The sequence below is a fragment of the Diceros bicornis genome, chromosome 31 (assembly GCF_020826845.1).
Source record: "Diceros bicornis minor isolate mBicDic1 chromosome 31, mDicBic1.mat.cur, whole genome shotgun sequence".
NCBI lineage: Eukaryota > Metazoa > Chordata > Mammalia > Perissodactyla > Rhinocerotidae > Diceros > Diceros bicornis.
Window position 1 is genome coordinate 7,427,053 of NC_080770.1, and position 22,317 is coordinate 7,449,369.

The 22,317-nt window shown below is 46.2% G+C and overlaps 1 protein-coding gene and 1 long non-coding RNA gene across 3 annotated transcripts in view; one reads left to right on the forward strand and one right to left on the reverse strand.

Moving 5' to 3' along the window:
- Positions 1–35: 35 nt before the first annotated feature.
- SNX32 (sorting nexin 32) lies at positions 36–11,563 on the reverse strand. 2 transcript variants are annotated; one of them, XM_058526390.1, is made up of 13 exons: positions 11,408–11,563; positions 4,413–4,517; positions 3,922–4,032; positions 3,655–3,776; positions 3,338–3,461; positions 3,074–3,178; positions 2,772–2,877; positions 2,522–2,597; positions 2,260–2,299; positions 1,172–1,258; positions 902–1,061; positions 734–819; positions 297–428 (listed from the first exon to the last, which is right to left on the reverse strand). In XM_058526390.1, the coding sequence occupies exons 1-13, from the start codon at positions 11,441–11,443 to the stop codon at positions 375–377; spliced, it is 1,212 nt and encodes a 403-aa protein (XP_058382373.1). In that variant the 5' UTR covers positions 11,444–11,563; the 3' UTR covers positions 297–374. The 2 variants fall into 2 exon arrangements, with proteins under 2 accessions (XP_058382371.1, XP_058382373.1); XM_058526388.1 differs by having other exon boundaries at positions 36–428; positions 734–1,061.
- Positions 11,564–13,046: 1,483 nt separating this feature from the next.
- The window catches only part of LOC131394824 (uncharacterized), a 32,767-nt gene continuing 23,496 nt past the window's right edge, over positions 13,047–22,317 (forward strand). Inside the window, exons 1-2 of the long non-coding RNA XR_009216236.1 lie at positions 13,047–13,663; positions 20,025–20,316. This is a non-coding gene — a long non-coding RNA (uncharacterized LOC131394824). The remainder of the gene's footprint in view (positions 13,664–20,024; positions 20,317–22,317) is intronic.

Consider the following 22,317-nt stretch of genomic DNA (forward strand, 5'->3'; position numbering starts at 1 on the left):
GGAGCTGTGGGAAGTGAGGACAAGCAGGCCTTGCTACAAAATCAGGCTCTTTATTTGTGAACAGGCTAGGAACAAATGAACTCCAGGACCAGAGGGTGGGTGGAGGGCTGCCCCTCAGCCCCCTGGGGAGGGAGGTCAGGGCCCGTGGGCTCCCCCCTTGGGGCTCTGCTTACCTCTGACCAAGTATGGTGCCCATACTGCCCTGTCTCCCTCTTGCAGGGCCTGGCACCTTTGGGTGGGGGTAGGGCTTGGACTTGACCTGGGAGGTTATGGGGCATGGCTAGTGGCTGCTGTGGAGGGGAGGGAGGCATCTTGCTGGGGTGGGAGGTCTGAGGGACTTGTCACTGAAGGTCCCAGAGCAGGCTCTGGCTGCTCTAAGGCTCCCCCTTGAGGGCGACGAGGGTGTTCCGGAGAAGCAGAGTGCTGGCCTGCGGAAGAGAAGTTCTTGATGTCCCCTGCCCACTACCCCCTGCTCTCTGAGACAGGGTGCTCCTCCCACACTTCAGAAAACTCCTGTCCCCTCCCCACATCCCTGTCGTCAGTAATAACAGCTGCCATTTATTTAGGGCTTAGTATTCGTGATGAGGCAAGGGTTCTGGCCCAAGATGGGGAAACGTGGCCTTGAACCTCAGCTGGGGCTGCTCACAGCTGCCTCTCCCCCTCCCCTCAACGCGCACACACAAATAAGAACCTAGAGGCCTGGGGAGGGAGGCAGAGAGGCTGGAGGGCTCACCTTGGCGTGTTTGAGCTCCAGCTCTGCCAACTCGATGAGGTTCTTGCGGAAAGAGGAGACACGGCGGGCCTTGAAGTCCATGAGCTCTGGAGAGAAGAGGGGAGAATAATGGGGACCCTGGCAGGGTAGGTAGCCCAGTGGCAGGGGCTCCAGGGCTGCGGGGCTCACCCTGCTTGGCTGAGTCGGAGAGGTGTTCGAAGCGCTGGCAGCAGAGTTGCTGGTGGCTCTCCGCGGTCCGCACCTCGCGGTTCCTGGTGCGCGCCTTGTCTAATGCCTTGTTGGCGTTCTCATAGTCGGCCAGCGCCCGCAGCCGCCGGTACAGCAGGTCCTGGGGCCAGCAGGGGCGCAGGATCACCTACCACAGCCCTCGCCAGCCTGCCCTCTCCCGTTCCAGTCCCGCTAGCCTCTAGCCCTGAGGTCTCCGGGGCCACCTCTCACCTTGGCTGCCTGCGAGTCCCGCATGTGGTACCTCAGCATGTCCGACAGCTTCAGGTCCTCGTCAGAGGCCATGCGGCCCTCCAGCTTCTGAAGCAGGAAGGGGTGGCTGGGGAGGGAGCTTGCAGAGGGGCAGCTAGGGGCTGCTGCTCATCTAAATATCCAGCAGAGTGACCTGGTAACCACTCTAGGTTAAGTCCTGATGTTCAGGGTAGCAGGCTGGGGAAGGCTTCACAGAGGAGGTGGCATCTGATCTGGATCTGGGAGTTGAGTAGGAATTAGCAGCCCAATGCTTTGAAGGTACGCAAGCCTGGTGTGTGTTTAGGGAAGCCTAAGTTCAGTGGGGGCACTTGGATGGCAGTGGCCAGGTCACAAAAGGCCTAAAATGTAAGCTAAGGACTTTGGGCTTTATGTCTTGGGCAGTTTCTGGAAGGGGCAGTGTCGCTGAAGGGCCTTGAGCAGGGATGAGATGTGGCCCAACAGACATTTTAGAAAGACTAACACACTCCAGTAACTTTATTGGAGAAGAGTTCAGGAAGTGTGCCTCTGGGGCAGGAGGCTGGCAGCACGGTGCAGCTGCCAGAGGCACGTGGCACTTCCTTGTAAGTGCCTCTGCAAGCCCAGTTCCTACCGCCCTCCCGCATTACCACACACACGTGTGAGGCTAGATCCCTGTCTCCACTCCATCTCATTTTTTTGTGTGTGAGGAAGATTAGTCCTGACATCTGTTGCCAATCCTCCTCTTTTTTGCTGAGGAAGATTGGCCCTCGGCTCACATCTGTGCCCATCTTCCTCTACGTTACATGGGACGCTGCAACAGCATGGCTTGACAAGTGGTGCATCAGTCAGTGCCTGGGATCTGAACCCGCAAACCCTGGGCTGCCGAAGCGGAGCACGCGAACTTAACCGTTTTGCCACTTGGCCGGCCCCTCCACCTCTTATTAAACTAGTCTGGAGGATGAGTCCAGGGCATCACTGGGCCCAATATCACTGAACATTCCAAAATTATCCCAGAGCTTTCCCATTTCCCAGGACTCTCTTCCCTGCAAAGGATCATTGGGTGGCCTTTCAACACAGAAGGCACTACTCACCCTTAGTCGTTCAAAGAGCTCTGCCAATTTGAGGAAGCTCCTAGGAGGCAGTGGGGAGGAGTTAGGGCAGAGGTCTTAGGGGTCTTAGGGCCCTTAGCTCCCCCTTGGGGAAATCTCCCACTCCTCTTTCTCTCCCAAATCCCAGCAGGAGCAGAATTCTGCACCTCCCCGCTGATAGTAGGCTTCCACAGTGACCCCTCATGGGCAGACACAGTATTACAGGCATAGACAGAGGGCAGGAGGGGCCAGTGGGAGTCCTCACGTCTTTAGCTGGTTGACTTCCTGTGTTCCTAGACTGCTCAGTGCAGCTGACATGGGGATATAATCGTCTGCCAGGCCTGTTGGGGAACAGCCCTCCATCAGAGCCCCTTGGTCTGCAGGTCAAGCCTCACCCCTGGTGTTTGTGGCCATGGACAGACACAGGGCATTTCCTGCTCTCTTCTCTCCCCCCTGAGGAGTAGGACCGCTGGGGAGAGGGAGCAGGGAGTCTGGGCCCCTTGGGCCCAGCATACACTTGTGGGAGTGCATGACGCGGTCTGCCCGCAGGCAGGCATCCCGGATGCGGGTGTGGTACTCCAGCAGGAAGGTCCTCTCGTGCTCAAAGAAGTCATCCACCTCCTAAGGGGGCCAGACAGGATCCACTTAACGCTGAGTCACCAGAAGCATGGCAGCCACGGACACCCAGGGGTGGCACAATCTCCCTCAAGCCCAGGCCCCACCAGTGTCTTCCCTCCAGCAGCCACCCTGGGCCTCAATCTTTGCTGTGGACTTGAGGCCCTGGGTTGAATCCAGAGAGGGCCCCCAGGGCTCTCACCTTGAGCCCTGACATGCCGGTGATGAGGGCTTCATCTGCCGACTTCACAATATTCCTCAGAAACCCCCCAAGGAGCTCCTTCCGGTTCTTTCCTCGGACACTCAGCTGAGGCACACGTGGGGAGAGTGTGATGTTGGCATGGGCATGTGCACCTCCTACCCCAGGCACATGCCACTCATGGAGCTGATAAGACAGAGGCTTGAGCCCACCTAGAGCCCTGCCCCCCCAGCCCCAGAGGGTGACCCCCGTTCAGGCCCAGCTCACGTCCTGGCCGTATTCCAAAAAGACAAAGAAGTTGTGGTCTCGACGCAGGGTGGGGTGGGCCGCCAGGCGCTGCAGAAAGACTTCATGCATCGCAACTGTCTTCTTAAAGATTGCCAGGTACTCCCTGCAGAGAACAGTAGGCTTGAGGGCCCTCCTTGGCTCTGCCCATCCTGCCCCTTTCCCCCTAGGCAGCCCTGGGGTCAGAGGTCAGGGTCCCTAACATCCAGAGGGGATAGTCAGGAGAGAAATCTTGGGGCCCTCAGGAGGGGGGTGGGGCTGGGGCTTTGTTACAGACAAGGAAAGGAGGTGGCACTCACGCTTCTAGCTCCTGCTTCATTTTGGCAAACTCTTCCCGCGTGATGGAGTTGTCCCCCTCACCCAACTTCTGCAGCTTTTCCCTCGAAGCTTCAAAGTCTGGCCTTGGCGGGGCTGGGGGGATCTGCTCAAAGGAGGGACAGAGCTGGGAGGCCTCTCATTGCTGAGACGGCCATCACCCACAGCCAGAAGCCTGGCCCAGCCTTCCATCCTCGCCCAAGGGCCCAGGCCTGCCCCTCGCAGCCCCAGCCCGCCTGGCCCCTCCTCACGATGAGACCGGCGTACTCCTCATTCTCCACGTAGGCGTCATGTAGCCAAATGAACTCCTCATGCTGCCGCACGACTGAGAACTCGGTCTGGGCGAAGTGAGGGAGGCAGCTCTGGAAGCCGGGAAGCTGGCTCAGGTGTGTATCCTCCCCTCCCCAAACCCTGCACCCGTCAAGCTTCCTGGGCACCCACTCTTGGGCCTCCCCAGTCCCATATCCCAGGTGAGGCCCAAGTTGGGGCGCCGGTGTCCACGATGTCACTCAGAATGGTGGACGGGATGGTTAGGACCTGGGGCCTTAGGCAGAAGCCATCAGAGACAAGACAAGGTGCCTGCCTTCTCAGAGGGGCAGGGGGCAGGAGCCGAGTTGAGGAACAGGGCCCAAAGGCTATGTTGGCATCTGCCCACCACGCCTGGACGAGCAGAGGCTGAGGGAAGCTCCTGAGGCCTCCTGCAGCAGCCCTCCGAACCGCCCCGTTCCCCACGCAGCCTCACCTTGGTCTGAACGGTGAACTTCACCTTATCCCGCTCGCTCACTGCGTCCGAGATCTCCACCTGTAAGGAGCTGTCCCCTTGCAGGTCCACTGATGTGGAGGAGGGCTGCGGGGGAGGGGAGGTCCCTGACATGACTGACCACGGCCCCTGTGCCCATCCTCGCTGGAGGCTTCTGGTCCTCCTGCAGAGCCCACCTCAGCAGCATTGCTTCCCCAATGCCCTGGGGTGACAGGCTGCCCCCAGAAGGATCCTGGTAAGTCACTGCTCAGGGATTGACAATTACCACAACACTTTCCCACCCCTCCCATCCTCTGAAGTAGGCAGAATTCTTCCCACTTTATAGGTGTGGAAGCTGAGCTCACCAGAGAGGCGAAATAACGTGTCCAAGATCACACAGTGGCAAAGTGGCAGGGCCAGATTCGAACCCAGATTCTCAATTCCAAACGCCACGCACTTTCTCAGCTACCTGCCCATCCCTTCCCCAGCTCGGGTACCCTTTCACCAGGGCAGGCCAGGTGGATAAGTTCCCACCTCCTTTGAGGGGCTCCTGATACCATTCCATTCACTACTTTTAGTGCCAAGAGGCACTGGCTTGTAGGCAAAGCCCATGTATTTCTCTAAGTGAAAAGATCCGTGAGGCACCACGCTACCAGTCTGTTCTCACATTGAGCTATTCAACAAGCATTTACTGAACACTCACTATGTCCACGCCATTGTGCCTAAGAAGGGAAGAGGCTTAGAAGCCACTCTACCTTCAAGCATTGCTCAAGTGTATAAACTGGCCCCTGCCCACCTCCCACACCCAGAGGCCTCAGTCTCTCCTCTCACAGGCTGTGGCACACATTTGGCACATGTCGGGGACCCCTATTCTGACTTCTGTCATCAGATTAATTTTACCTGGTTTTGAACTTCATGTAAATGCAATTATACAGTATATGCTCTTTTGTGTCAATGTTCTTTAGTGAGATCCATATCTGTTGCTGAGGGCAGCACTAGTTCCGTTTCGTTGCTGTGTAGTATTCCATGACATGGATACATCATTGTTTATGTATTCATTCCACTGTTGGTGGTCATTTGGACTATTTCAAGTTTGGAGCTATTTTGAATAAAGCTGTCATGAATATTTTTGCATATGTCTTTTGAGGGACCTAAGTACTCATTTCTGTTGGGTACGAGAATTGCTTTGTCATGGGGTGGGCATGTGTTTAAAATGCATTCATAGATACCGCCAAACAGTCTTCCAAGGTGATGGGACTAATTTATACTCCCATTAACATTGTATGCAAGTTCCAGTTGTACCACATCCTTGTCAATACTTAGAATTGTCAGTCCTTTTTATTTTAGCCATACTGGTGGAGGTATGTATGGTAATAGCACATTGTGGCTTTAACTTGTATTCCCTGGTGAAGAATGATGTTGAATGCCATTTGATGTATCTAGTAGCCATTTGGATATCTTCTTTTGTAAAGTGCCTATTCAGTCTTTTGAGCCTCCTCTGATCTCCTCTTTTTAAAATCAGATTGTTGGGCCAGCCCCGTGGCTTAGCAGTTAAGTGCGTGCGCTCCGCTGCTGGTGGCCCGGGTTCAGATCCCGGGTGCGCACCGACGCACCACTTCTCTGGCCATGCTGAGGCCGCGTCCCACATACAGCAACTAGAAGGATGTGCATCTATGACATACAACTATCTACTGGGGCTTTGGGGGAAAAAAATTTAAAAAATTAAAATCAGATTGTCTTTTTCTTATTGATTTGTGGGAACTCTTTATATACCTTGGAGACAAGCCCTTTGTCAGTTATATGTGTTGCCAATATCTCCTACTCTCTAGGTTCCCTTTTCACTCTCTTAATGGCTTATAATTTTACAAGCTCAATATATCAGCCTTTTCTTTTATGGTTAAGGATTTTTGCATACTCTTGAAGAAACTTTTGCCTACCCCAAGGTCATGAAGATATTCTCTTTTTTCTTCTTCTAGTAATTAATAGTTTTAGCTTTTATATTTAGGTCTATTATCCATTTTCCATTCATTTTGTATACAGTATAAGGTATGGGTTATAATTCATTTTTTCCACATAAATAGCCAGTTATTTTAGCACTATTTGTTAAAAAAGACTATCTTTTCACTATTGATTTGCTTTGGTGCATACCTTGGTAGAAAATCAGTTGACCTCATAAGTGTGATCAGTTCTGTACTCTCTAGTTTGTTCCACTGATCTATGACTGTACCATAGATAATATCACCCTGTCTTGATTACTGTAAATGATAGGTAACCTTGACATCAGATGGAATTAACTTTATTCTTCTATTTCAAAATCATTTTGGCTATTATAGGTCCATTTGCATTTCTGCATAAATTTTCAAATCAGCTTGTTAATTTCCACCCCAAAAAACTTGCTGGGATTTTGATTGAGATTACATTGAGTCCATAAATCAATTTGGGAAGGATGGACATTTTTACACTATTGCATCTTCCATTCCATGAACATGGAATATCTTTCCAATTAGTTAGGTCGTCTTTAATTCTTTTTTTTTTTTTTTTTTTGTGAGGAAATCAGCCCTGTGCTAACATCTGCCACTTCTTTTTTTTTGCTGAGGAAGACTGGCCCTGGGCTAACATCCATGCCCATCCTCCTCCACTTTATGTGGGATGCCGCAACAGCATGGCTTGCCAAGCAGTGCATTGGTGCACGCCCGGGATCTGAACCGGCGAACCCCAGGCCGCCACAGCGGAGCGCGCGCACTTAACCGCCTGCACCACCAGGCCGGCCCCTTCTTTAATTCTTCTCAGTAAAATTTTGTAGTTTTCTCTGTAGAGATTTTGCACATCTTTTGTTAGATTTATTCCTAGATATTTGATGATTTTTGTTGCTGTTGTTGTTCCTATTTTATTTTATTTTTTTATTTTTTTGTGAGGAAGATCAGCCCTGAGCAAACATCCAATGCCAATCCTCCTCTTTTTTGCTAAGGAAGATCAGCCCTGGGCTAACATCCATGCCCATCTTCCTCTACTTTATGTAGGATGCTGCCACAGCATCGCTTGCCAAGCGGTGCTTCGGAACTTGTTTAGCCCAGGCTGCTGAAGTGGAGCGTGCATACTTAACTGCTGTGCCACTGGGTCGGCCCCTGTTGTTCCTATTTTAAATAATATTTTTTAAAATTTCATTTTCTAATTGTTTGTTGCTAGTATATAGAAACACACAATTGATTTTTGTGTGTGCGTGTGAGGAAGATTAGCCCTGAGCTAACATCCGATGCCACTCTTCCTCTTTTTGCTGAGGAAGATTGGCCCTGGGCTAACATCTGTTCCCATCTTCCTCTACTTTATATGGGACGCCACCACAGCATGGCTTGACAAGTGGTATGTTGGTCTGCGCCCAGGATCCGAACCTGTGAACCCTGGCCACCGAAGCGGAGCACTCAAACTTAACTGCTATGCCATGGGGCCAGCCCCACAATTGATTTTTATATATTTACTTTGTGTCCAGGAACCTTGCTAAATTTACTTACTACTTTTAATAGTTTGTAGATTCTTTGGATTTCCTACGTATAAAATCCTATAATCTAAAATAATGACAGTTTTAGTTCTTCCTTTCCAAACTTTATATCTTTTATTTCTTTTTCTTGCCTTATTGCACTTGCTAGGACCTCTAGTACAACGTAGAAGTGGTTATATAAAGGAAATCCTTGACTTGTTCCTGATCTCAGAGGGAATGCTTTCAAAATTTAATCCTGAAGATGTTTTTAGATACTCTATTAGATTAATGAAGTTTCCTTCCATGCCTAGTTTGATGAGAGTGTTGATTTTTTATCAATTTTTTCTCCCTTATTGAGATATTATATGGATTTTCCTGTTATTATGCATATGTGCTGAATTTCTTTGATTGATTTTCAAATGTTAAACCACCTTGCATTCCTGGAAGAAGGCCTTTGTCATGAAATATTATCTTTTTATATATTGCTTATTTAACTTGATAATTTGTGATTTTTGCATCTATGTTCACAAGACATATTAAACTGCATTTTCTCTTTCTTGTAATGTCCTTGACAGTTTTTTTTGTGGTAAAATATACATAACATAAAATTTACCATTTTAACAATTTTTAAGTGTACAGTTCAGTGGCATTAAGTATATTCACAGTGTCATGCAATCATCACCATCATCTATCTCCTCCTGACAGGTTTTTGTATCAAGGTGATGTTGTCCCCCTAAAATAAGTTGGAATTGTGCCCTCTATTTCTGTTTTTGGAATAATTTATGTAAGAATGACATTAGTTTTCCTTTAATGCTTCAAAGAATTCACATGTGAAGTTATCTGTGCTTAAAGAGGAATTTTTGGAAAAGTTTTTAATTACAAATTTAGTTCCTATAATAGGCATAAGACTACTCAGATTTTCTACTTCTTGTTTCAGGTTTGGTAAGTTGCGTTTTTCAAGGAGTTTGTACACTTCATCTAAATTCTCTAATTTGTTGGCATAAACTTGTTCTTAAATACTCTTATTATCTTTTTAATGTCTGAAGCATCTCTAGAGATGTCCCGTTTATCATTCCTTATATCGTTAATATTTTCTTCCTTCTTCCCTCTTAGCCTCCCTCCTGCTGTCTCTCTCTGTCTTGCTAGAGGTCTGTTAATTTTATTAGTATTTTCAGAAAATGATTATTTTGGCATTATTGATCTATATGTATATTTATCTTCTACTTATTGATTTCTGTTCTTTATTATTTCCTTCTTTTTATTTTCTTGGGGTTTAATTTGTTCTTCTTTTTCTAGCTTCTTGAGATTGAAATTTAGATCATTGAATTTTCAACCTTTCTTCTTTTCTAAAATGTGCATTTGGAGGTATAAATTTCCGTCTGGACACTGCTTTAGCTGCATCTCATGAGATTTGATATGTCATATTTTCAAAACTATTTCTTTAAAAAATTTTTAATTTCCATTATAATTTCTTCTTTGATCTATGAATTATTCAGAAGGATGTTGCTTAATTTCCACATATTTTCGAATCTAGTTATATTTTTGTTTTGATTCCTAGTTAATTCTAGTGGGTCAGAGATCACATTCTATATGATTTAAGTCATTTAAAATTTGTTGATACTTGTTTTATAGCCCAACATATAATGTATTTTGGTAAATGTTTCATGTGCACTTGAAAAGAATGTGTTTTCTGCAGTTGTTGGGTATAGAGCTCTACATAAATCAATTAGATCAAGTTGATTAATCATGTTATTTTAAATCTTCTAAATCCTTACTGATTTTTTTTTGTCTGCTTGTTCTAACACTTATTGAGAGAGTTGTGTTACACTTCTAACTGTCATTGTGGATTTGTCTATTTCTCCTTTTAATTCTGTAATCTTTTACTTTGCATATTTTGAAACTATGTTGTTAGTGTATGTAAATTTAGGACTGTTTTATCTTCCTGTTGAATCGACTCTTTAATCATTATAAAATGTCCATCTTTATTTCTAGTAATACTTCTTGTCTTACAGTCTAATTTGTCTGAAATTAATATAGTGATGCCAGCTTTCTTTTGGTTACGTGTTTATGGTGTATATTTTTTCCGTCCTTTTTTTTCAATCTTTCTGTCTCCTTATATTTAAAGCATTTCTCTTTTAACAGAATATAGTTGTCTTCTAAAAATCCAATCTGAAAATGTTTGTTTTTTGATTGGAGTGTTTGGTCCATTCATAATTATTCTAATTACTGATATAGTAGGCTATAAACCTGCCATCTTGCTTTTTCTTTTCTCTTTGTGCCATCTATTTTTTGTCCCTTTATTCTTTCTTTCTTGCCTTCTGTTAGATTAGTCAAGTATTTTACATTACTTTTTCTCCTCTATTATATTTTTACTTACGTATTCATTTATTATTCTTTTCTTTTCTTTATATTTAAAGGAGAAGCTTAGAGAAGGCGATGCTTACTCTAGAGGACAAGGTCTAACAGTGGATTTTCAGAGAGTGGCACCTACAAAAGTTGGGGATACACCCATCAGTTTGATAACCCAGTACATTCTCAGAACACATAGCATCCCATACGATAATAATAATAACAATAACAACAATAATATAATAGCTGACACTTATATTTACTCTTCCTATATGCCAGGTACTTCTCTAAGCATTTTAAATATATTAGCCAATTTAATCATGAATATGGACAAACATTGAAACAGATACTTTCTGTTCCATACCTTGTGTCTCTCAGCCCCTGTCACCTCTCCAAACTCCACTTGAACCCCACTCCTCACTTCTTGGTTTCTCTGACACCCCCAGGGCAGGCTCTTCCTCTGTCCAACTGCCCCACCCCCCACCCCCGCAACAAACCACAGTCTGGCTCATTGGTGCAGTAGGCCCCCAAGTCCCCTGTCTCCTTCCTGCTGCCTTAGTATCTCTGCTCTGACCTGCACCACTTGGTAACTGCTTGCGGGAGGTGGTACTTCAAAGATGGACCACAGCTACTCCATCCCTATCCTCAGCCACAGCCGGCTATGCACATGCCTCCAACCTCCAGAAGTGTGCACCTCTGTGTGCCCAGCCCCTAACCATCTTTGGCACAAGGATGCTCAATAACTATCTGTTGAATGAAATCAAAAGGAAAGAATGAAGAATGAATGGTCTCACGATTATATGAACACAGATACATAAGTGAAGCCATTAGTGATGAGCATGATTCTCCCCACCTTGGCAAAGGTGAAGTGAATCCCTAACATCCTTCTCCCCTCTTCTCCATCAAGCCAGCATGAATCGGTCCTGGGGAGGGGAGGAGTGTCAGTGACGGGTCCCTTTCCACCTGTCAGGGCAAAAAAGGTAAACCCTACCTCCTTTGGCATCCTCACCAGTCCCCAGGCAGGTGACACAGAGGCGTGCCATCCCCTCGCTCAGGTCTCTCCTCTCTCTAGCTCACGTGTGCGCGCGAACACACACCCTACTCCCTGATTGGGCATCACCGGGTATCATGCAGTGAGGGGGAGGTTGGGCGAGGGTTTGCATCCTTTCTTTACCTTGCCCTCCTTCCCAGCATCTTGATGCTCCTCCATCACTCTCTTTCTCGGCTGCAGCCCACAAGGATTCCGCGGCTGGTCACTGCCCGCGCGCTCCCGCAGCTTCGTCCCCCGTAACTCGTCCGGATGAACGGACCGAGTGGGGATCCTATCAGCTGACGGAGACACTCTCCCCTCCCTGCCAGGGAGTCACCTGGAATCGGGCGTGGTTCCCACCGCCCCCCGGCAGCTGAGCCTTTTGATTGGGTACCAGGTTTACCGTGCGCGACGCCATTGGCTGAAACGCCTGTCATTCCTGTGTCCAGGCTCCAGCTTTTAAGGGGCAGCGCGGAACCGAGAGGGCCAGGAACAGGCGACAGCATAGGGCTGGGGTCGGGGGCTCTGGGGTCGCAGAGGTCTAGTGCCACGTCAGGCCCCGCCCCCAAGCTGGCTGACTCCCGCCCACCGCCGCTCTGGGCCGCGCCTTCCAACGGCCTCGCGAGGTCTGCGCGTGCGCACTAGCCCAGTCTGGCGCCCTCCAGGCGGGGGGCGGGCCGGCGGGCCGGCGGGCCAGCGGGCGGGGGGCGGGGGAGGGGGGAACCGGGGTGGGTGTGATGGACTGGGGACGAGGGCAGGGGGTAATATCTGTGGAGAAAGGGGTTCCGTTTGGATATCCGCTCTGCGGCATGAGGGAGCGGCGGGGTAAGCGGCACAGGGCGGCGAGGGGGCGCGACAAGGCCCGCGGCCAGGGCGCCCAAGGCCAGGCCGGGGTCCGCGGGCGGTCGCAACTGGAGCCGGGAAGCAGAGGGGTGCAGAGGCTGCGAGAAAAACTGTGGATGCCCTGGAACGGGCTCATCGTGATCGGGAAGAGAATGGAACTCCTGGGTAGAAATACGCAAAAGCCTAGGATGTGGGACCCGAAGCTTGGGTCTGAGTCCTGGAGACTGGAAGATGTGGAAAAGACAGTCTCTAAAGGGAAATCAGGCCGGAGTCAGGAAAGGATGGATGTGAATCTACTGCACAGTGTAGCAAGTGCATTACAGGCTTCAGCAGGTTTGGGGAAAGGCAGCCCAAAGGAGATATGGGGAAAGCAAGAAGTCAGACGCAAAATAGGAGCTGAATCAGAGACTGCAGGGACTACAGCAGGGTCTAGGAAGGGGTCTGGGTTTAAAGAGAGCTTGAGGTTTACTAGGGTAGGGACCGGTGGAGAGGACTTGAGATCCAGAGGATATAAACTAAGGCAGAATGAGGAGGAGCGGAGGTCGAGTGGAGAGAAACTGAGGTCGAGTGGGGAGAAGCTGAGGTCCAGTGGGGAGAAGCTGAGGTCCAGTGGGGAGAAGTTGGGGACTAGTGGAGAGGATTTGAGATCCACTGGAGATAAACTGCAGTCAAGTGCAGAGAAGCTGGGATCCAGCAGGGAGAAGCTGGGGACCAGTGGAGAGAACTTGGAGGGTTCAAGAACAGGGAGCATAAATGAAGAGAAAATTGAAAGAGTGGTAGAAGTTAGTGGTGATGAAAGATTGATAGAAGTTACTGATGCTGTGATGGAAATTCCTTTTGAAGGGGTGGAGGGGAATGATGAAGAACTAGAAGGGGCTGAGAAAGCGGTGGAAGATGTCTTGGGGGGGGTGAATGACATTATTGACGAATCTGTTTCTATGGAAGAGAAAGAGGTTATAGATGAAGAACCCGGTGAATGAGGCAGATGAAGGATTGAAGCTAACGAAGGAAAGAGAAGCAGATAGAGGAAGTATTGCAAGTTTAAGAGAAAAATTAGAGCCAAGCAGAACATTATTGACCGTCAGGGGGTAAACACAAGAGAGGAAAGGAGAGCATCTGAGCCTAAGAGAAGAGAGAGTGGGAATAAAGAGCTACTGGGGATGGAAGGGGAGACCAGGACCAAAGGAAGTGAAGAAAAGCGATAAAGAGGGAAATGAGAACATTTTGAGGAGAAAGAGAAAATTTGATAAGGTGTTGATAGGTAGAAGAAAATTGGATATTGGTTTCTTGGAGAAGAGCTATTACCAAGGAGCTTGTAGGGGAATGTTTGAGAAATGGATCTGGGATGGGCTAGAAGGATTTAGTTGAACACATGCTTGGGTTTATGAGATGTAGGAGAATGCAGAGTGAGGAAAATGGAAAATTACAGCAGGATAAAGGATAGGTAATGAAGGTTATAGAAGAAGATGCAGGCTGAAGCGAGGATCCTGAAGAAGAATGAGGGTCTCCAAAGTGACAAAAGCAAGAGAAGAGATAAGAAAGAAGTGAAGAAAAAAAGTAAGAAGCCAAATCCCATAATAGTGGTTGTGTTTGTTGGGTTTTAAAGTTATTTCTTTCACTATATCTCTACCCTCCTCTCCTGTGTAGTCAATTTTACAATCTAACGGGACAGACCTCTCACAGGACCCTGTACATCTGGACCAAGCCCATCCTCATGATCTTCCCTCTGACTAGCCCCAAAATTCTATCCAGAATAGTTGCTGGGCTCCACTATTTTAATCACTTGACCATGGTCACCATTTCCATAGGTTCCCCTCACCTCCACATCAAATTTGAATTGCTCATGCTTGATTTGAAGTCGTCTCAATTATTTGTATTATTATTGTTTCCATCTTTGACTTTTAATTATTCATCTAATCACACAGACTTTTTCCCTTGTGTCTCTCTCCTTTGGGGCTTTGTTTTATGTCTTCCACATGCCATCCACCGTCCACTGTCATCCCAGGGAAGAGAGGACTCCCTGAGTGCCTACTGTCAAGACATCAATGTCAAGACTGAGGCTCTTAGCTCCTGTTGGTCTCTTGGATAGGGATGTAAGAGGTGGCGAAAAGCATCATGGATAGTTAGGATGAGAGGAATACTTTTTAAAGTCTGTAAAATGTCTAAGGAGTCGAAACTTCATCATATCATAACACAAGTATCATAACAAATTTGTAATAGCCTCATTTTTTTAAGTTGATGTCACAATAGTTTATAACATTGTGAGATTCCAGTTGTACTATTTGTCAGTCACCATATAAATGTGCCCCTTCACCCCTTGTGCCCACCCCCCAACTCCCTTCCCCCTGGTAACTGCCAAACTATTCTCTCTGTCCGTGTGTTAGTTTATATTCCACATATGAGTGAAGTCATACAGTGTTTGTCTTTGTCTGGCTTATTTCACTTAACATAATACCCTTCAGGTCCTTCCGTGTTGTTGCAAATGGCAGGATTTTTTTTTATGGCTAATATTCCATTATATATATATACCACATCTTCTTTATCCAGTCATCTGTTGATGGACACTTGGGTTGCTTCCACTTCTTGGCTGTAGTGAATAATGCTGCAATGAACATAGGAGTGCAGAAGCCTCTTTGGATTGTTGATTTCAAGTTCTTTGGATAAATACCCAGAAGCGGGATAGCTGGATCATAAGGTCTTTCTATTTTTAATTTTTTGAGGAATCTCTATACTTGTTTTCCATAGAGGTTGCACCAGTTGCATTCCCACCAGCATTGAATGAGGGTTCCATTTTCTCCACATCCTCTGCAACATTTGTTATTGTTTGTCTTGGTGATTATAGCCATTCTCACGGGAGTAAGGTGATAGCTTAGTGTAGTTTAGCCTCATGTCTTTTAATTGTTTAGTTTTCTACATATGCGTTGCTAATTTTCCACAAAGGTTCCAAAAGGTCTGTAAACCTTGTGCTATGTTTCTGTTCATATGTCAAACCTAACAGATAATATATCAATTCCATTTTTTCCCTAGAAATTTCCTTCTTGGAGTCCCTTTGTCCTCTGGGTGTGATGTAGAGTGGCTGTGTTCTAGGCTGGCTCCATAGCTGCTTTCCTGGGCTTCTTAACATTTCCCTCTGTTCTTCTGTGTTGGATCTCCTACTGCCTGGATCTTAGATTCTCTTCCTCTTTCTTGTTTTGCATCCTCATTTTGATCAACCACATCATCTAATATCTTCCAGATAAAGTGACCATAGGAGGTCATTTGTGATACCTTATCTGTCTGAAAATATTGATTCTGCTCTCATGTTTGATTGATAGTTTAGCTGGGTATGGGATTCTAGGTTGGAAATATTTTTCCCTCAGAATTTTAAAGGCATTGACCCACAGTCTTCTTCTTTTTTTTTTTTTTGTGAGGAAGATCAGCCCTGAGCTAACATCCAGGGCAATCCTCCTCTTTTTTTGCTGAGGAACACTGGCCCTGGGCTAACGTCTGTGCCCATCTTCCTCCATTTTTTATGGGATGCCGCCACAGCATGGCTTGACAAGCAGTGCCTCAGTGCACTCCCAGGATCCGAACCCCGGGCTGCCAGCAGCGGAGTGCATGCACTTAACCACTACCCCAAGGGGCCGGCCCCCTGACCCACTGTCTTCTAACTTCCAAGTGTTGCTGTTTATAAGTGCAGTTTTGTTCTTTTTTTTTTTTTTTATTCTATGGATATGACCTGTTTTTCTTCCCTATGTAAGTTACCTGTTTCCTGCCACTCCATGGCTCTATCTGCATTCTCATCCCATTTTCTGTGGTTCCACATAAGGATTTTGGAGCCTGAATTATAGCTCCTGTCTGTTTGTCTGCTTTTGTCCCTCTTTTTTTGTTCTACTCTCTGGACAGTTTCATTAACTTTACCTTCTTATCCTTTCTATTGAATTTTTTGTTTTAACTCTCTTGTTCACTGATTGCTTCTTTTTTTTGGTATATGGCGTTTCTGTTTTCGTTTCATGTACATATTCTCTTAGCTCTCCAAGGAATTTTCCTGTTTTTAAGTTTTCTTCTGCTTTTCACATTGTTTTCTCTGAATTCCCTTCCCCCTTTTCTGTTGTGTGTGTATACGTGTTGTTGGAGGTTTTCCTCAAGTATTTGAGGAAACACTTTGACTGTCTATTCATATCTAGGAATAAGGCACTAAGCAGAACTAATTGGAAACTCTGTGTGCACAGATGGGACTTGTTAAATGCTGGGCTTCATTTTCAGGTGACTGGAACAAGCAGTTTTTTTTATTGGGTACCCTCAAATGGCAGAATCTGTAGAGCACGTTGCAGGGACTATTGAGTTTCTCCAGAGAAGGATTCTCCAGTCTCCTGTCTGGGGAACATTTGTATGGCCACCACCATTGAGGTTCCAGCAGCAGGGCAGCAGGGGTAGGGACGTGGCTCCAGCATTAGCATGCGTGTTTGCACCCAGTCCTTTGGTCTTCAGCTCAGTGCTCATCACTACCTTCATCTGTGCCTGGTGTCCCTGAGTTGGGGACACCCCGACTTTCAATTTTTTGCAGATTCAATTTCTCCAGAGAATAAACCCTCTGGTGTCCTGCAGGGGGTTGTTGCCAGGCCCAAAAGGGTTGGAGAGAGGATTTGTGGGTTTAACTGCTTTATATACAGACTTCTAAGCAATTTCCCTGTTTTGGCTCCATGTCTTTCTCCTTCTGCCTGAGGTATCTGGTTTCTCTAGGGCCTGAACTTTTGGGGCGTGAGTCGAGTGAACTGTTACTCTTCTTGTTTATATTCTCCTCTTTGAGCATTTAAGTCCCAGCTTCCTGCACTCTGCTATCCCACTCCATCTCCAGAAGTTTGTTGACCTCTCTGATCCACTGTTGTCTGGTCTCCTGTCCTCTTTGTCTTTATGGTTTTATGCCATATTTTTGTGTATGTGTGAGGAAGATCAGCCCTAAGCTAACATCTGATGCCAATCCTCTGCTTTTTGCTGAGGAAGATTGGCCCTGGGCTAACATCCGTGTCTTCCTCTACCTTTTATGGGACACCACCACAGCATGGCTTCACAGGCAGTGCGTCATTGTGCACGTGGGATCTGAACCCGTGAACCCCAGGCCACGGAAGTGGAGTGCGTGCATTTAACCGCTACGCACCAGGCAGGCCCTATGCCATATTTATTCCCTTATTTTCATCTTCGTGGGGTTTGGAGATAAATATGTGTTCAATCTGCCATATTTGACAAAAAGTCTCCTCCATTACATTTTGATTATTTTTAATTGTATTCTCAAAGAGTAACCCTAATTTTCATCTTGCAGTTGGCTTGCTATTTTCTCTATGAATTTTGCTGTGTGAAAGTGGCTTACACAATGAACAAGTAAACAGTACTACTGTGCTACTACAGTGTACAACAAATTGTACTAAATCAGTTATTATAAACATGCTGTAATTTCTCTCACCTTAAGAAAAACAAAACCTCTCTTGACCCCACATTCCCCTCTAGCTACTGCTCCATTTTTCTTGCTCCCTGTGGGAGGCACAAAAGCAGCCCCCCAAAGATATATTCACTTCCTAATTCCAGGAACCTGTGAATATTACCTTATATGGCAAAAGATGTAATTAAGTTAAAGGTCTGGAGAGGAGGCGCTTATTCTGGATAATCTGGGTGAGCCCTAAATGCTATCACAAGTGTCCTTGTAAGAGAGAGAAGGAGATCAGACACACACAGAAGAGGAGCAGGCACTGTGGCCCTAAGGCAGAGACTGGAGTGATGCAGCCACAAGGGAAGGAATGCTGACTTGGAAGGGCAGAGAATGAATTCCTTCCTAGAGCCTCTGTAGGGAGTGTGGCCTCTGCTGATACCTTGATTTTGGACCTCTGGCCTCCAGAACTGCTATAGAATAAATTTCTGTTCTTTTAAGTCACCCAGTTTGTGGTAATTTGTTACAGCAGCTCTAGGAAACGAATATACTCCCTTTACAGCAGAATTCCTCCAAAAAGTTGTCTATGCTTACTTTTTCTAAATCTTCTCCTCCATTCCTTTTTCTCCAACTTTTTATATTGGACATTTTAATATATATAGAAAAGTTGAAAGATTAGAGCAATGAGCAACTAAATATTCTCTACCTAGATTCAACAGTTGATAACAGTTTGCCCTAGTTGCTTTATCTCTATATACTTCAGCATATATTGCCTAAGAATAAAGACATTTTCGTACTTATCCAGAATACCTAAATAAATTAAATTTTTTAAAATTTAATAAGTTAAAAATTAATAATAATTTCCTAATATCATCTAATTTCAGTCCAAATTCAAATATCCTTCCTTGTCCCCAAAATATCTTTTATAACTTTTTTTCCTTGGCCCAGGATCCAATCAGGGCTTGTATATTGAATGTGATTGTTAACTCTTTTTTTTTTTTTTTTGTGAGGAGGATCGGCCCTGAGCTAACATCTGCCAATCCTCCTCTTTTTGCTGAGGAAGACTGGCCCTGGGCTCACATCCATGCCCGTCTTCCTCCACTTTATATGGGACGCCACCACAGCATGGCTTGACACACGGTGCGTGGGTGCGCGCCCAGGATCCGAACCAGCGAACCCTGGACCACCGCAGTGGAGCGCGCGCACCTAACCGCTTGTGCCACCGGGCCGGCCCCTGTTAACTCTTTTTAATCTACATTAATCTCCCTCTTATTTTTTTTTAACAACTTTGACTTTTTAAAGAATTCAGGCCTGTTTTCGTATAGATGTCCAACATTCTGGATTTATCTGATTCTGTCAGATGGTGTCATTTAGTCTATTCTGTCCCTGTAGTTCCTGTATTCTGGAAGTGTGGGCTATAGCTCTGGTTTCTTTCTCCGTAGCCCTCATCACCTCTGACTCAGAGGTTTCCTTCTGTAGTTGTTTATTATCTCTCTCTCCCCGCTAGAATGTAAGCTCCATAACAGAATCAGTGAGTGTCTGTTGGGTTACCTGTTCTAGTCTGCTGTCTAACCAACACATAGTGGGCACTCAGTGTGTATTTGTGGCAGGAATCAATCTGTCACATTCAGTGACTTTCCCTGTCTCAATACTATTTAACATCTATTGAGAAATTGCTGTAATAGTTTACCCTGTTCCTTAGAACATCTCACATTTTTTGAAACCTCAAATGCCTGCAAATGTCTTTATTCCATACTTGAGGTTTGTCTAGAGATAGAATGTTCCCTCAGCAGTGTGAAGGCCTGCCCCCTTGTTTTCTCCCTTCAAGCGTGGCCATGGAGAGCCTAGATCTATTTTTATGCTTAAGCCAGGGCACATGACCAGGTGTTCTGTGTATGTGGCCTGTTTCTTCTCCACATCTCTGCGATTTCTACTTATCTATTTTTCAGAAGTTTGTAGCGTGTGCTTTCTTCCATTCTCTAGGAACTCTGATCCCATAGTTAGACAATAAAGTAGAGATATTGGGTGTGGGCAGAGTCGTAAAGATAAGCTACAGAAGGCTCAAGCCTAGTAGTAGGATCTTTTTGACAAATGTTGATAGCTAACATTTACTGAATTCTTGTAATAATCAGAATAATTTCATAGGCACAATGCTAAGCCCTTTACATGTTCTCTGTCATTTAAGCCTTCCAACAACTCTTTGAGATAGGAACTATTATTCTATCAACTCTACCAGCTAGAAACTGCCAGGGCCAGACCTGAGCCCAGGCAGCCTGGCCCCAGAGCTGCGCTGGAAACCACTCTGCTGAATTGCCTCCTCCATTCTTACCAGACAGGCCCTGCCACTTGGTTTCCTAGCCTGCCAAAGCAAGGTCTGCGGTCCTGCCTGGGGGGCAGGGAATGAGGCTGTGTACAACCCTTCCATTCATTCAGTGAATGCTTGTTGAATGGGCGCTTCAGTGGCAAGTTTTTAAGAACATAAATGCCAAAAACAATGATGTTTATTTTCTTTCCCAGATCTCTGCCTTCCCAAGATCATCCATTCCTTGTCTCCTCTGATGATTCTTTGAGCACTGAGAAATTGTTGCCTCTCTCATAAGAGGCCTGCACGGACACGAAGTCAAGACGGGGAGTTTTCAGTTGTGTGGGTCTCTCAGATTGCACTGCACGGTATATAAATTATGACCCAAATAATCAGACTTGTTCTTTGGCTGGATCACATTTTCTCCCAGCATATCAGACGCATTCCACTGAGGCAACAGAAAGGAAAAGTGAAGATCAAGACACCGTGACAGATGGCAGCCACCTTGTAAGTGCAGATATTGTCAATCCTCTAGGAGGCTAGAACTTTATATATAATATCATTTTTTACTAAAATTAACAAAATGCACACATTTCAGGGAATTAAGGGCTCCTGAGTGATTTTATATATATTTTTTATTCTCCTATTCTGTCTTTGCATTTTCCCAAAGATCCCTGTTTCTTGCAGCAGAATGTGTTAAAAGTGACATTTTTTTTTGGCTTTTGTTGAAATACCGTCCTGGTCTGTCCCATTACTTCATTCAGCAAACACTGAACACTCACTGCGTGCCAGCTGGGAATGCAAAAAATGTGTCGGACCAGATTCTTGCCCTTGGCCTCCTATCTCGTGTTGAGACAGATGTCTCAACAAGTAGATCACCAGGCCTTGTGAGATGGACTAGAAGGGAGCTAGGTACTAAGTGTGATGGGAACCACAGAGGAGGGAGGGCCCGACCACGGGGGCCGGTTAGGGCAATGATCAGAGAAGGCTTCATGGTGGAGATGGCCTTTTTGGACTGGACTTAGAAGGGTGAGAAGGGGTCAACACTGGGTGAGAAGAGGACAAAAAAACATTCTAAACAACAAGAATAGTGTTGCCAAGGTACGATGACTGGGAACCGCATGGCTGGTTCAGGAAAAGGCAAGAACAGTAGTTAGCTGTGGCTGGATCAGAGAGAGTACTATGGAGACCAGTAGGATGTGAGCTTCGGGAGAGCCTGGGGCCAGCCTTGAAAGCAGGCTTAAGGAAGTTAGCCTTTGCTCTGTAGGTGACAGGGAGAATGACACCATCAGATCTTTGCTTTACGTAATTCACTAAGCCTCGAGATCGAATCAACTAGGCACAGGGTGAGAGTGGGTCACTGTGGGGCACTGAGTAGGTGCTCAATAAAGCAGGAGGTACGATTATTAGATTGTTATAATGAATAGTTCAGGGTAGAGAGGACGAGGCTATGAACTAAGGCAGAGAAAATAGGGATGAAAACGAAAGGATAGATTGGAGAGGGTTTTAGAAGTCCTGTTTAACAGAATGGGGATTGAGAAAAACTACATACCCACCTATGCTTGAGTGCCCTCGGGAGGCGGCTTATGTACAGGTAGTGCAGGACAGAGGTGAATGGTCGTAGTTCCTGAAACCAGCACCAATTAAAATGAAATATCAATCGTACCATGGGAAATGGCAAAAGTAACAGCAGCTATGTGAATCATGCTGTGATTTCTTTCTGTTTAACTTGTTTTGTAATTAATAATTTGCTCGAATTTTGCACTGTGTACTTTGGACGTATTATAAGGAAGCTTTTGAGGAAAATACGTGTGTTTGTGTGTATGTGTGTGTGGGGGGGGGTGGACCATAGCTTGCATAGCTTGGAATTCTCTGCAGAAATTCGGTTTCAGAACATTTTTTTAAAGTTTTATGATTTATTTAAGGTTGAAAACATGTTTCAGTACCATTAAGATGTAACAATCCCCCTGGCAGCGGTCAGCTTGGACAAATGACGGATTTTATGCTTGTGTGAGTTTGTTTGCAATTTATAAACTGTCAAGAGACACAGGCTCAAACAGGTGCAAGAAATAGAGCTGACACCAGAGCTTCAGGAGTTTGCCTTCTAATCTGTGTTCTTTGTGCAACACCGGACGATTTTCCATCATGCCCGGCCGCCTGATTCAGGAAGTGGAGGAAGGTGCTGCTGCTGCTGGGCGCTCATTTCTCAGAGGCCGCTGGGCACTATTCTTGGATGGCCACTGGGTTTCAGAGGTTCGCCATCCATCTTGCAAGGGTCATTTGTCCTGTCAGAGCACACTGACCCCACTCTCAAGAGGCCAGCCCTGCAAGCTGTCCCCTGGGAGCTAGAATTAATTGTACAAATTTCGCACTGCAGATCAATTTCATCTCCGGAGCCATTTCTACACAGATTACACGGGGCTTGCGAGGCCACACCCTGCTGCTCCTTGGACTCTGACCCTTGCTCGGCACATTCTCCTTCCTCCTTCTTTCCTTCCCAGAGACTCC